We start from the raw sequence: 13,250 nt of genomic DNA, 5'->3' as shown, positions 1-13,250 counted from the left end.
CTCTCGACAACTGGTCTCTGAGGAAAATAAATACACTTCCGTTGTAACCCCACTAATGTAAAAATTATGCATTAGGTGAATTCCAAGATTTCCCCATTCAGCCTTGCCCATTAGCTATAATGGTAATTGGCTTCCTTTCTACTTTCCCAAATTCAATATAGGGAGACTGAAATGCATTTCTAACTTATTAGTTTTCATCAGTCAGCCATACCCTTCTGACATTGAGCTGTCCGGTGTGACTACTGCCTGTTCGATGGCCTTCAAGATAGGCTGAAAACAGGAAATAAAGATTTGCCCCATGTTTGGGGCCTAGCAAGGTAATCTAAATAGTTAACATTTGACATATTCGAATCTCAGAAGGGTATGACTGACTGATGAGGACTAATGAGTCCGAAATGCATATCAGCCTCCCTAAATTCTTTGTTAGTAATTTACACAAATATATGAACTGTCCGGTGTGACTACAGCCTGTTCGATGGCCTTTGAGATAAGGCTGAAAACAGGAAATAAAGATTTGCCCCATGTTTGGGGCCTAGCAAGGTAATCTAAGAGTTAACCTATGACACATATTTCTCCCCTTGCAAAAAGGCTAACAAAGCGAGAGAGAACCTGTGGCTCAAGAAGTAAAAACACTGCCTAACGTGCAAGCAACCCAGGTTCGAATCTCAGAAGGGTATGACTGACTGATGAGGACTAATGAGTCCGAAATGCATATCAGCCTCCCTAAATTCTTTGTTAGTAATTTACACAAATATATGAACTGTCCGGTGTGACTACAGCCTGTTCGATGGCCTTTGAGATAAGGCTGAAAACAGGAAATAAAGATTTGCCCCATGTTTGGGGCCTAGCAAGGTAATCTAAGAGTTAACATATGACACACACACACACACACACACACACACACACACATATATATGTGTGTGTGTGTGTGTGTGTGTGTGTGTGTGTGTGTGTGTGTAAATAGGGACCACTACGGTGGGAAGGTAACAGTGTTCTGTGCTCCTTTGGCGTCTAGTCATGACCACATGACCACAGAGACCTCCTCGGACAAGCACTGGCTCTTCAGCTTTGAAATGGATATATATATATATAGGCAAGCCTATTACAGTAGGACAGTCATGATAGAAAGAAGTTGGTTGGAAATGCTGAATCTCTCCTGTCCCACTGGAACCAGAGGAAATAAATTGCAATCTCCAAGTGACCAAATACAGACATTGTGAGTACTGGGCAGCAAGACAGTGGTAATGGATAATGTCACCATCAATAACATTCTATTGCAGAAGGGTAAACAATCTTCCCAAAGATGGCAATGGAATGCAAAGTAGGGAGTCTATGTGGTATAGAACCAGACTGGGGAGATTTTAAATTTTAAATTTACCCCCAACCACGAATCTCATAGGGTGACTTTGGTCCAGTCACACACTCTCAGCCCAACTTACATCAAGGAGATCCCGATTTGTTTTGAGCTCTTGCAGAGGAGTGCAGAGAGGAGCTGGAAGAAAATATCCAGCAGGAAATTAGAAAATTTAGGAGCCCATGAGCTTAGCCTGAGAAAACAGGAAAACAGGGGAAAGAAAGTCAAAGTTCCTCTGGTCTGACTTTCTTCAGTATAGGAAAATGCTGTCAAGACTTTTAAAATTCTGTTACTATATAGCCCATATCAAGAGAGTTGAATTCTGATATTTCTTGGGGTGTCTATTTCCTAAGCTGGCCTACCTTAAAGGGCTGACAGCTCCTCAAGAAAAGGCAGGAAATAAATTGGACACTGAAAGTGGTCTGTTATTATGTAGCTTTGCTATATAAAATATTTAGTTTTAGTTACAGACAAGTCTTGCCAAGCTGCAAAAATGCTAATTACAGTTTCCTTGTTCACCCGCTCCCCACCTCTGCAGAAGACAAGGAAATAATCCAAACTAGATTAACAATTTTCAGTTTTGCCAATCTCAGTGGCTGAAACATGATTCATTCTTCTGTTGAGGTACAACTAAACCATAGATTAGCTTCATATTTTCATCTCTCTAAGGATGTAATAGACACTGCTAGCCTAACCACACTTGGGCATGTAGTTAAATTATCACACATACTCCAATAGCACAAATTTATACTTAGCTGCAGCCACAAAGATTTCTGCACTGTATTGACATGTCAGAATAATTCATTATGTAGAACCAGACATGAGCCCCTGCTGGATGCGGGCTCTTGCATGAAGACGTTAATCCTATTTATCTCCATGGACAATCAGTAATCATACAGGCCACTACAACTACTGTTTACGACTGCTAGGTGGGAAGACTTCATCACGTTTCCAGAACATGAGGGAACCCATCATGCTGAGCTCGTTCTCTTTTAAAGTACAGGAGTTGTTCTCTAAAAAAAAAATTAAAAGTATATGCATACCTGACACAGATAATTTGAGTCTCTATGAATGCAGCACAGCTCAGACAAAAATATCATTACCAAAAACCATGCAGGTAGAGTGTCTATGGAGATTCTAAGTATATCCAGGTCACAGTTGTCCCAAAAGTGCTTTTTCAGGAGGCAACTGGACATTCTTGAACAAGGAAGTCCAGTTGCCTGCTGAAAAAGCACCTTTGGGACAATGCAGATAGAAATGTAGCTGTTTGTTTTAATAGTACAATAATACTATCAATAATACTGATGACCATAAAGTGGCTGCTGGAGCCTTGCACATGAGAGGCCAGATAGGCAGCTGATGGCCCCACTAGACCCACTGATGTAGTTAGATTTATCCTGCCCTCTCAAGGTGACTTATTGGGGATTTCCCTTATTATTATCTCCACGGCAGCTATTTTATGACTGAGGGAGGTTGGGCAAGGCAGCGTCCAAAGTCACCTGGTGAGCTTTTAGGGCTGAAGTAGGCTGGTCCAACACTTTAAACACTTTGCTGGCTCAGCTTCCAGTTGTACAGAAGCTGCTCATTGATCCTGGGGCTAGTTGCCTGTGTGGCAACTCTTTATTTATCTGCAGGGCTAGGAGGGTGACTAAAACCATCTCCTGCATTCACCACCAGCCCATGTAGCACCACCAAGTCATTTCCTACAATCATAACAGCTTTATGGACTTTATTTTAAAAAATGGCACAGAACGCATTCATTTTATGGCACAATTTTACAGCACGCTTCATAAATGTTTAATGTGCTTAAATGAGTTCTGGAAAATATTAATCGTTGGAATGGTGTGTTTGACTCCAGGGTGTTATCTGGATTCAAATCCCAGTTTGAATAGATTCATGATTTATTCAGGCATCACACTAAAGGAAAACAGATCTGACTTTTGCCAAGCCTAATGTGTGGTTCCAGCCGCTTTGCTATGGAGATCATCGTTTATAACTTAATAATATATTTGAGTCTTAGCTACTGCAGTTTATTCTACAGGCATAGTTGTTAATATTGTGCTTTAATGCAGGAGATAGAGCAGATATATGTGTGTGTGTTTGTGAACACTGTGTTTGCTCTATGCCAGACATGTCAAACACAAGGCCCGGGGGCCGGATCCGGCCCGCGAAGTGGTTTCATGTGGCCCATGAAGCCATCCTGGAAACAGTGAGGGAACGGCTCCCACTGCCTTGGCCCTGGCCCAGAGACCCTCAGATCTGTTCCACTCCTGCTCAGGCCCCCATAGGCACCCTTGATGTGAACGATGTAGAGCTGGCCACGCCCACCCAGGCCATGCCCACCCAGGCCATACCCACCCGGCCCCCTGAGGGCAACCGCAATGCTGATGTAGCCCTCAATGAAATTGAGTTTGACACCCCTGCTCTATGCACTCCGTAGCACGACTAAGCCCATGTATGGGTGAATCAAGCAGGTTCACATTCCCACTATTTTTTCTGTTAGAGATTTTTTTTTCTCCCTGGATGAAATACTTTCCAAATATTTGCATGGAAAGACAACCAATGCAGTACAATGGCTAAAATACTGCACTAGAATTGGAGACCAATTTAGACCATTTCCAGTGAAAAAGCCAGAGAGTTGTTGGTGAAAACAGTTGGAGTAGTACTATGTATGTGGGGTCCTTAGTGTTCTCTGAACTTGCTTGTGTTTTTTGCAGACATTTAATTTAATTTAATTTAATTATGGGACTTATATGCCGCCCTATCTCCCGAAGGACTCAGGGCGGCTAACAACAATAAAACAACAAATACAAATATTAAAAGAGATTAAATTTACAAAGCCCCACTAAAAACCAATAAAAATTAAAACAAAATTAAAACCCCCGTCTTCAATCCAGGTTGGCCAGTTGGAAAAGGTATGTCTTTAGGTCACGACGAAAGGACCAGAGATCTGGGGCCATTCAAAGTTCTCGGGGGAGCTGATTCCAAAGGGCAGGCACCCCAACAGAGAAGGCCCTCCCCCTGGGGGTCGCCAGCCAACATTGTCTGGCCGACGGCACCCTGAGGAGACCCTCTCTGTGTGAGTGCACAGGGCGATGGGAAGTCGTTCCTGGCAGCAGACAGTCCTGTAAATATCCCGGGCCTAAGCCATGTAGGGCTTTATAGGAAAGAACCAGCACCTTGAACCTCAGTGAAATTCTCTGTCCAAGCCACAATATTTGTAAGGTGAGAACAATTTAAACGTGTCTTAATTTAAAACAGTTTAGCATTCCATGTAACAGTTCCATAAACAAGTCCTCAAAGAAAGAAAAAAGAAAAGGAAAGGAAAGGAAAGGAAAGGAAAGAAAGAAAGAAAGAAAGAAAGAAAGAAAGAAAGAAAGAAAGAAAGAAAGAAAGAAAGAAAGAAAGAAAGAAAGAAAGAAAGAAAGACCCTGTGAGGATGTGAGCTTGCAAGTTTACAGACACCCACCTCGCTCTCCCCAGACGAGAGTTTCCTATGGAGGCTGGCCATTTTCCATGGCCCCACCTAGCATTCTTTAATAGCTGCTGGAAATTGTTAGCACAATAGGAAATAGCTGACAGGAGGGGGCTATTTGGACGCGTATCTTGTTTTTCTTCTTCTCTAATTTTTATTAGCCTAGAAAGTCCCAAACTCAGGAAAAAGAGGTGCTTGTTTTGGCAGTGAATCGTAAGTCATGTGTGCAGAGGGATGCACATTTTGAACTACTGGCACGAGAGGCTGATTGCTGCAGATCACCCACATATCAGTGGTATGTGTACATAACAGAGGTTTCAAGGTTTAATGCTAGGGAATTTGGTACATCCTTGGTATTCTGAATAGTTTTCTCTCCAAAGATTATTTCTTCAGATTTGTTTTTTTATTTGAGCAAGTTCATTGGAGTTCCTAAACTATATTATTTATATATATATTTTTAAATTCCATTTATATCCCGCCCTTCTCCGAAGACTCAGGGCGGCTTACAAACTTAGCAGTAGCCTTCATTCTATGTATATATTATAGAACTTCTATAAATATAGAAGTTAAATTAAGATTTGTAACTGCTCCGGGACAATATTTTTTATTTTTTATTTTAATTCCATTTATATCCCGCCCTTCTCCGAAGACTCAGGGCGGCTTACAAGCTTAGCAGTAGCCTTCATTCTATGTATATGCCTGCTTATTAGGGCTTTCACACACACCCCAAGCGGCATTATTACAAAGTCAGCTTAATTGCCCCCAACAATCTGGGTCCTCATTTTACCTACCTCGGAAGGATGGAAGGCTGAGTCAACCTTGAGCCTGGTGGGATGCGAACCTGCACGAATTGCAGGCAGCTGGTGTTACTTAAGGAGGCATTAGCCCACTGCTCCACCAAGGCTCTTTTTTATGACATGCAACATATTCTAATTCTGGTTTGAAAATTCAACAACTCTTGCAAATCTTCTTCTGTAATAAATTTACAAGCCTACCTTATTAAACTGAAACAGAACTTTAAGCAAGTACTTGGGGCCAGTGGAATACAATAAGGCTACTGCCTTCTGGAACAAGTGAATTGTTATTTTAACATTATCTCATACATTATGTCTTTGTCCAGAGAAATGCAGCATGTTAGGTATACAAACTCAGTTGAATCTGTTTTTCTGACGTGCTGGTTTTATATTTGAGATGCGTTTTATGAAGAATCCTGAACAATCCATCTCTTCCCTAGCTACAATCATTGCTGATGCAATGTAAGAAAAGCTTTGCATGGCCTTGGGACAGTACAAACAGGCACATGTCCATTCAGAAGTGCTAACAGCCATGCGGCAAAAAAGAAGAACCTTTAGCCTTGCTTGTAGATCTTCTCCAAAGCAAAGACTTTGGGCTATGTCAAAGTCCTACTTATAGACCTAGCATTTTTTTTTGCTGGTGTGATTACAGTGGGGGAAACAAGCATGAACATAGGAAGCATTCCCAAAACATTCTGGGATAAAAGCAAAATACTTCCATCAGTGTCCTGTTCTGAGTGTGAGAACCATAATTTGAGAGTTCCACAACCAAGCACCCAATTTATTCTCTCTCTCTTAAACATGGCCAATTAACTCATGGTATTATCTGAGGCATGGATTGGTACTGTAGTTGTTTTGTAATCAAAATCTGTCAGTGCACAGTGAGGAATTATTTTATTGTTATGGTGAGTTACTAGAGTAATCTTATCATTATTATCTGGAATTCATGCAAAGAACAACAGAGATTTCCAGAAGCCGCTTCAGTGCCTCAAATTTCCTGCCCAGCATGCCATTGATAAAAAAAAGTCCACACACATCGGGAATTTCCCAAGGCTGGGAAATGGTTACTTAAATGAAAAGTCCAACGTGGGCTATTTTAACTCTTTTCAGATCTACTGAACATCAGGGCACTCTGATCATGGATATGTTTACATATTTGCAAGCCACAGAGAAGCTGAGCATTGAGAATTATCAGCCAATTAGTGCTTGTCTCCTGGCTTGTGACCAAGCACCTCATCTTTCATTCTTAGTGTTGTGTAGTGGGTTTCTTGGAAGCAGGAGGCGAGACGAGAGGGTTCAAACAGGAGCATTGCTTTATTGTAGTAACAGGAACAGAACTGAGAACAGAGGCTTCTACACAACTACTTATATGGTTGGCCACTAGGTGGTGGCCAATAGGTTTGAAGGAACCTATTCCCACCCCAGGCCCAACCAATGATCATCCTGGAGACTGCATGTCTGGGCAGCCAGCGACCGTTACACAGACACCCTAATTAAGCAATCTGAAGCAGCATTCAAAGACACCTGAAAACAGTTCAAGTAAAAGGCCCAATACATTACACTTAGGTCCATATCTTTACTCAATGGTGGGCTTCTTTTTTTTTCTGCCACTGTGCTTGCCATGGATAAATACCTCCATTCCCTTTCAACTTCTAATGCTGGAGTGCTAGAAGTTCTGCATTTGGGTTCCTTTGGCTTATAATGCCACTATGCTAATTAAGACAGAAGGCCAGAGCCATAAATAAATCTCCTCCATAAATCTCCTCCTTTGTGAATATATGTTCTATGTTTTTTTAGCACAAGCTAATGATGCATAGTCATTTTTGAAAATGCGTTCTTGAAATGGTTTTCCTCATCAATACACAAAACTACCAGAGAAAGGATGTATAAACTACTTGAAAGTTCACTACGTGAGCAGTGAGCACTATATGAGCAAACTATTTGCAAGTTTACTAATGTGACCAGTGAGGATGCTTCATCATGCATGAGTATGAGATCTGTGCCTTTCTGTACAAAATATCTGGCCATTGTTCCTTCAGTGTTAGATAGATGCTCTGATTCAGTTACCTTCTTTGAATATCAAAAGATCATATGAACTGGTGCTGCATTGCTCCACACAGGCTGGTTTATACTGAACATGGAATCTATATCCCTTCCCACCCATCTCTTTCTCGCCTCCAAGCAAGTTTCTTATATTTTGTGCCTGTGAAGAGTAGTTGGAAAGTGCAAAAGCAAAGCCTGGCAAAATCTCAGAAGTTAAGTAGAATTTCCAAAGATTCAGATTTGGGACTTTAAAACTTTCCACCTCCTCTTATAAACAGACACGAATCCGTAAATTTTTCAAGCACGATACTTCACATTTGATCAAAGACAAACTTAATTTTTAGTGTATATATTAACCATGAGGTAATTTCTGGTTGCCAGTTCATGGCTACTCAGGAATTAGATGTTAATTCAGCTACATAATATTGCTGGTTATCTCAGGTTATTCTGAGGTCTCTCGTGTCTGCAGCAGGGAATTTCCTATCTTCCAAACAGCAGTGGTAAGAAACATGTGGTTGTTCTCTATAACCCTTCCCTAATCTGATGGCTCCCAACAGTGTTGGAATTACATCTTCCAGATTACAGAAGGCTGCATTAAAGGAATTCAAGAACTATCAGATGAGATTGAACTGAATTACTGCTGACTCCACAGTCTATGGTATTTCAGGAAGAATGGGCAAGCTCTTTGGAAGGATGTGGTTCCAACTGCTTCTGTTCTCCCTGCTTTTTATCTTAAGCCAAGGAAAGAAAAGTAAGTTCAAAAAGTACATTCTTGATTTCGCTTTCTTTTACTCCCTAAACATTCCTAAAATATCCCTTTGTTTTCAAATAAGACGGTCTATACTATACCATTGGTTCTTAGGCTAAGATTAACTACCTCCAAGGAGATAATTTGGCCCCTTGGGATAATGGAGCAATTTGTAATTGCTTGTTTGGGAGTCAAGGATCAAGTTTGGGATTGTTGCTGCTGAGACACTTGTGTAAAACAAGAGTCTTTTTTTTGTGAGGGTAATGACATTATTTTAGACCAGGAAAAAGTCAAACCCCTTAAGAACCAATGAATTGCTTTGCCATTTTTTGGTTGTGTCTAGCACACTGCCAAAACGGTGAGAATCTAATCATGTGGATATTGCAAGCCCAACTAACATCCATTGTAACTTGATCTTCCAGAATAGTTTAATAAGCCTTTTTTACTATTGCTAAAGGGACGCGGTGGCTCAGTGGGTTAGGACGCTGAACTTGTCGATCGGAAGGTCGGCAGTTTGGCGGGTCGAATCCCGAGTGCCGCGTAGCGGAGTGAGCGCCTGTTACTCGTCCCAGCTTCTGCCCACCTAGCAGTTCAAAAGCATGTAAAAATGCAAGTAGAAAAATAGGGACCACTACAGTGGGAAGGTAACAGCGTTCCGTGCGCCTTTGGCGTCTAGTCATGCCGGCCACATGACCACGGAGACGTCCTCGGACAAGCGCTGGCTCTTCGGCTATGAAACGGAGATGAGCACCGGCCCCTAGAGTCGGAAACGACTAGCACGCATGTGCGGGGGAACCTTTACCTTTACCTTTACTATTGCGTTCAGTTCTAATGTATTTTTCTTGAGATCAGTAACTGAAATACTGAATCAATTGAACTTTACAGATCATAATAATTTCTGAATGCTGTTTCTGTTGCCATTAAATTGTTCTTGCAATTAAGTCTTGAGAAGAGACATTATATAGAACAAAATAAACAGCTTCCTTTTCAATATATTCCTTTAAAGTCTGTTAGAGGATTTGTAATGAAGCAATGCTCTCTTAATGTGCAGAATCTAGAAGTAAATTAATGTAACAATGAATGTATTATGATCCTTCCCAATCCAGGCCATTTGCAGTTTGGAAGCATGCCTCTGCCGGCATCATAAAATCAATGGCACTCCTAAATGGGAATTATATACTCTTAAAAGTAAATAAGAATTAAAGGATTAACATTTAAGATTAAATGTTAAAATGCAAAAATGGCTAAAGCCTCATATCCAATTGTATGAAAGGTCAGTGTGGGCACCATGAAATTCTATGAATTTTACACTTGGAAATTCAACAATGATCATAATCATCATAATCATAATCACCATCAATGAGAGCTCCTGGGAACAATATCAAATCCTGGTTAAAAAAACATTGACATTGCAAGTTTGAAAGAGAATGATGACCACATTTTAGAACTTTGCCTATTTCTAGACCATTTTGTTCTAACCTATTTGTTTCTTTGTTTGTTCTCTAGTTAACCGCTGTGTGGCTTCTAGGGCAAAAAGCTGCACTGAATGCATCCGAGTGAGCAGCAACTGTACTTTTTGCACAGATGAGGTAAAACCTTTTCACAGGTATTGAGTATAGGACGATGTGAATTAGGACACTGAAATTTGGCCATAACCCCTGTCCATTCAACATTTGACATTGATCTATTTATTTTACGAGTTATTCCCTCCACCTTCAGGCTAACAACATGGACTTCCTGAGTTGTTTCTCAGTTTTAAGAACCAACGAAACCCATTAAAAACAATAAAAGAACATGTTAACAAAAAGAAACCCACAGATGCTTTTATAGTGATTTGATTGCCTCACTAGTACGCCTCAGAAACACTGAGGGGGAGGGCTCTAGACTGTAAAGTATTCCCAGCCTCACTGAAGTTTCCTCCAGGAGGTCTACATGGTTAATAAGAAAAATAATTTTATTTTCTATGGGCATGCCTTCTTTGAAATTTGTGTCCTATTGGAGCAAAACAAACAAACCACAGTTCAAATAAATTGTATTTGGAGGCTGAGAACTCAATCAGTTTGGGGGTTGGAGGGATTGCCTGGTTACCTACTTGGTGCCACAATAACAGCCACTTTGTGATAATAGCTACAACATAACATCTTCACAAGGCCAAAAAAGATCGGGATCTTTAAATTCAGTAGGAGTGAGTTAGAATTTTTCAGTGAGCCACTAATTCTAACCTTAGCCTAATATTAAGGCAGAAGGTGAGTTCCTAAAGACAATTTGATTTTGAGCCTAATTTCTAAGCATACTTTACTATAATTATTCTCATACCAGAACTTTAAAGGCATCCGTTGCGATTTTGAAGATAATCTAAGGAGCTATGGCTGCCAAAACAACATAAAACTGAAGTCTGGAGAGTTATTAAAGACAAGGGTGAGTAGAGGTACAGTGAAAGAATGCTGGACATGAACATAAGAAAATTAATATATACCTGAATAATCTTCCAGAACAGCCCAATGCAAAATTTGTCAGAAAAAATCAACTTAAGTAGCTATTCTCAATGAAGTAATTTCTAATTAGTTAGAATGTTTTATTCATTTACTGCAACCATTTATAGGTGGTCCTTCACTTACAACCACAGTTGAGCCCAAAATTTCTGTTGCTAAGCAAGGCAATAGTTAAATAGGTTTTGCTTCATTGTTGTTAAGTGAATCACCACAGTTATTAAGTGAAACATGTGATTGCTAAGCAAATCTGATTTCTCCCATTGACTTTACTTGTTGGAAGCCTGCTGGGAAGGTTACAAATTGTGATCACATGACTCTCAGGACAGTGCAGCTGTCATAAGTACATGCCAGTTGACAAACACTTAAATTTTGATCATGTGACCATGGGGATACTGCAACTGACATAAGCGTGAAAACCAGTCATAAGTCACTTTTTTCAGTGCCATTGTAACATTGAACGGTCACTAAACAAATGGATGTAAGTTGAGGACTACCTTTATACTCATAGGGGGTACTGTAATATTATCTTGGGAATCAGTACATTCAACCAATCTGCTGTGATAGTCTTCTCTAAATCTTTTCAGGATCCCCCATTATGTATTACTGATATCTTCCCTGGCAGGATTTCCAAATTGATACATCTTTGAAGAAAGCACAAGTATCTCCCCAGCACATATCACTCAAACTGAGACCGGGTGATGAAGTAAACATTGTCATGAAGGTGTTTGAGCCCGCTGAATCTCCTGTGGACCTCTACATTCTTATGGATTTTTCATATTCCATGTCTGATGACTTGGACAACCTGAAACAAATGGGTCAGAACCTTGGTGAGAGATTAAACCATCTCATTTTGAAAGCAGTCTGAGACACTTGTCGGTTAATTATCTGCAATTTTTCAAGGACGTTGGCAAAGGAGGGAAGCAAAATCTAAGATTAGCAGGTGGATTATATATGTGGCAGTTAAAAGCTGGCTTTTTTTTCTTGGAAACTTGATCTATTCCAGCTTCAGCATGGAATGTGAGACTAAGATCTATTCCCATTTTAACGGCTTCACTTGATTCTCGTCAGTTGTTTCTCATCATGGTGGTCCTCACATTCGATGCTTAGGTTAGATAATGGCTGCTAGGCAACAATAGAAGATGGGTCAGAGCTGGAAGGGGGAGTTAAATACATCATCAGTTTAAAGTATTTGCGTTCCTACAAGAGATCCAAGTGCAGTCCTTCCTGTATTCCATTGACCATTATCTGGCATCAATTTAGCTTTGAACTTTAGTTGACCAAATTGTTATGTATGTTGTTGTTAGCTGTGAAGTCATGTCCAACCCATCGCGACCCCATGGACAATGTTCCTCCAGGCCTTCCTGTCCTCTACCATCTTCTGGAGTCCATTTAAGCTCATGCCAACTGCTTCAGTGACTCCATCCAGCCACCTCATTCTCTGTCGTCCCTTCTTCTATTGCCCTCAATCTTTCCCAACATTAGGCTCTTCTCTAGTGAGTCCTTCCTTCTCATTAGGTGGCCAAAGTATTTATCTTATGTATATGCTTGGATAAATCTTCTATGCTGCAATCTTACAAATGGTCCTGATTCTTTGCCCGTGACAGCAACCAAGCTAATTTGAAACATTATATATATATATATATATATATAGGGACGCGTTGGCTCAGTGGGGTAGGATGCTGAGCATGTCGATCAGAAGGTCGGCAGTTTGGCGGGTCGAATCCCAAGTGCCGTGTAGCAGAGTGAGCGCCTGTTACTCGTCCCAGCTTCTGCCAACCTAGCAGTTCGAAAGCACGTAAAAATGCAAGTAGAAAAATAGGGACCACTCCGGTGGGAAGGTAACAGCATTCCGTGCGCCTCTGGTGTCTAGTCATGCTGGCCACATGACCACGGAGACATCCTCGGACAAGCGCTGGCTCTTCGGCTTTGAAACGGAGATGAGCACCGGCCCCTAGAGTCGGAAACGACTAGCACGCACGTGCGGGGGAACCTTTACCTTTTACTATATCTATATCTATATCTATATCTATATCTATATCTATATCTATATCTATATCTATATCTATATATCTATATATCTATATATCTATATATCTATATATCTATCTATATACACACACACACATCATCAGAACAAAGTTGATAGATATGAAAAACCATGTTCTTGCTTTTGTTTATGTAGTATCAGGAAAGTACAAAAAGCACGAAAAGGGAATTTACTCCTGATTTAGAGGATTTAGGGGCTGAGAGGTGGAAGAAAACTATAAGAGGAAGAAATAGAGAGATTAAAGTGAATAGTTTATACATAGGTTTAACTTTTGATGGGTCAAGGATAAATGCATTA

At 40.6% G+C, this 13,250-nt stretch overlaps 1 protein-coding gene across 4 annotated transcripts in view; it reads left to right on the top strand.

Moving 5' to 3' along the window:
• ITGB4 (integrin subunit beta 4) overlaps positions 1-13,250 on the top strand; it is an 83,837-nt gene that overhangs the window by 19,632 nt on the left and 50,955 nt on the right. For all 4 annotated transcript variants that reach the window (XM_083351353.1, XM_083351354.1, XM_083351351.1 and 1 more), the window contains exons 2-5: positions 8,245-8,417; positions 9,921-10,003; positions 10,734-10,832; positions 11,529-11,733. In XM_083351353.1, the coding sequence (XP_083207479.1) occupies positions 8,339-8,417; positions 9,921-10,003; positions 10,734-10,832; positions 11,529-11,733 (466 nt within the window). In that variant the 5' untranslated portion in view covers positions 8,245-8,338. The remainder of the gene's footprint in view (positions 1-8,244; positions 8,418-9,920; positions 10,004-10,733; positions 10,833-11,528; positions 11,734-13,250) is intronic.

This window comes from Vipera ursinii (assembly GCF_947247035.1).
Source record: "Vipera ursinii genome assembly, chromosome: 2".
NCBI lineage: Eukaryota > Metazoa > Chordata > Lepidosauria > Squamata > Viperidae > Vipera > Vipera ursinii.
The sequence above is the reverse complement of the archived record's forward strand: the minus strand, read 5'-3'. Positions and strand labels throughout refer to the sequence as shown.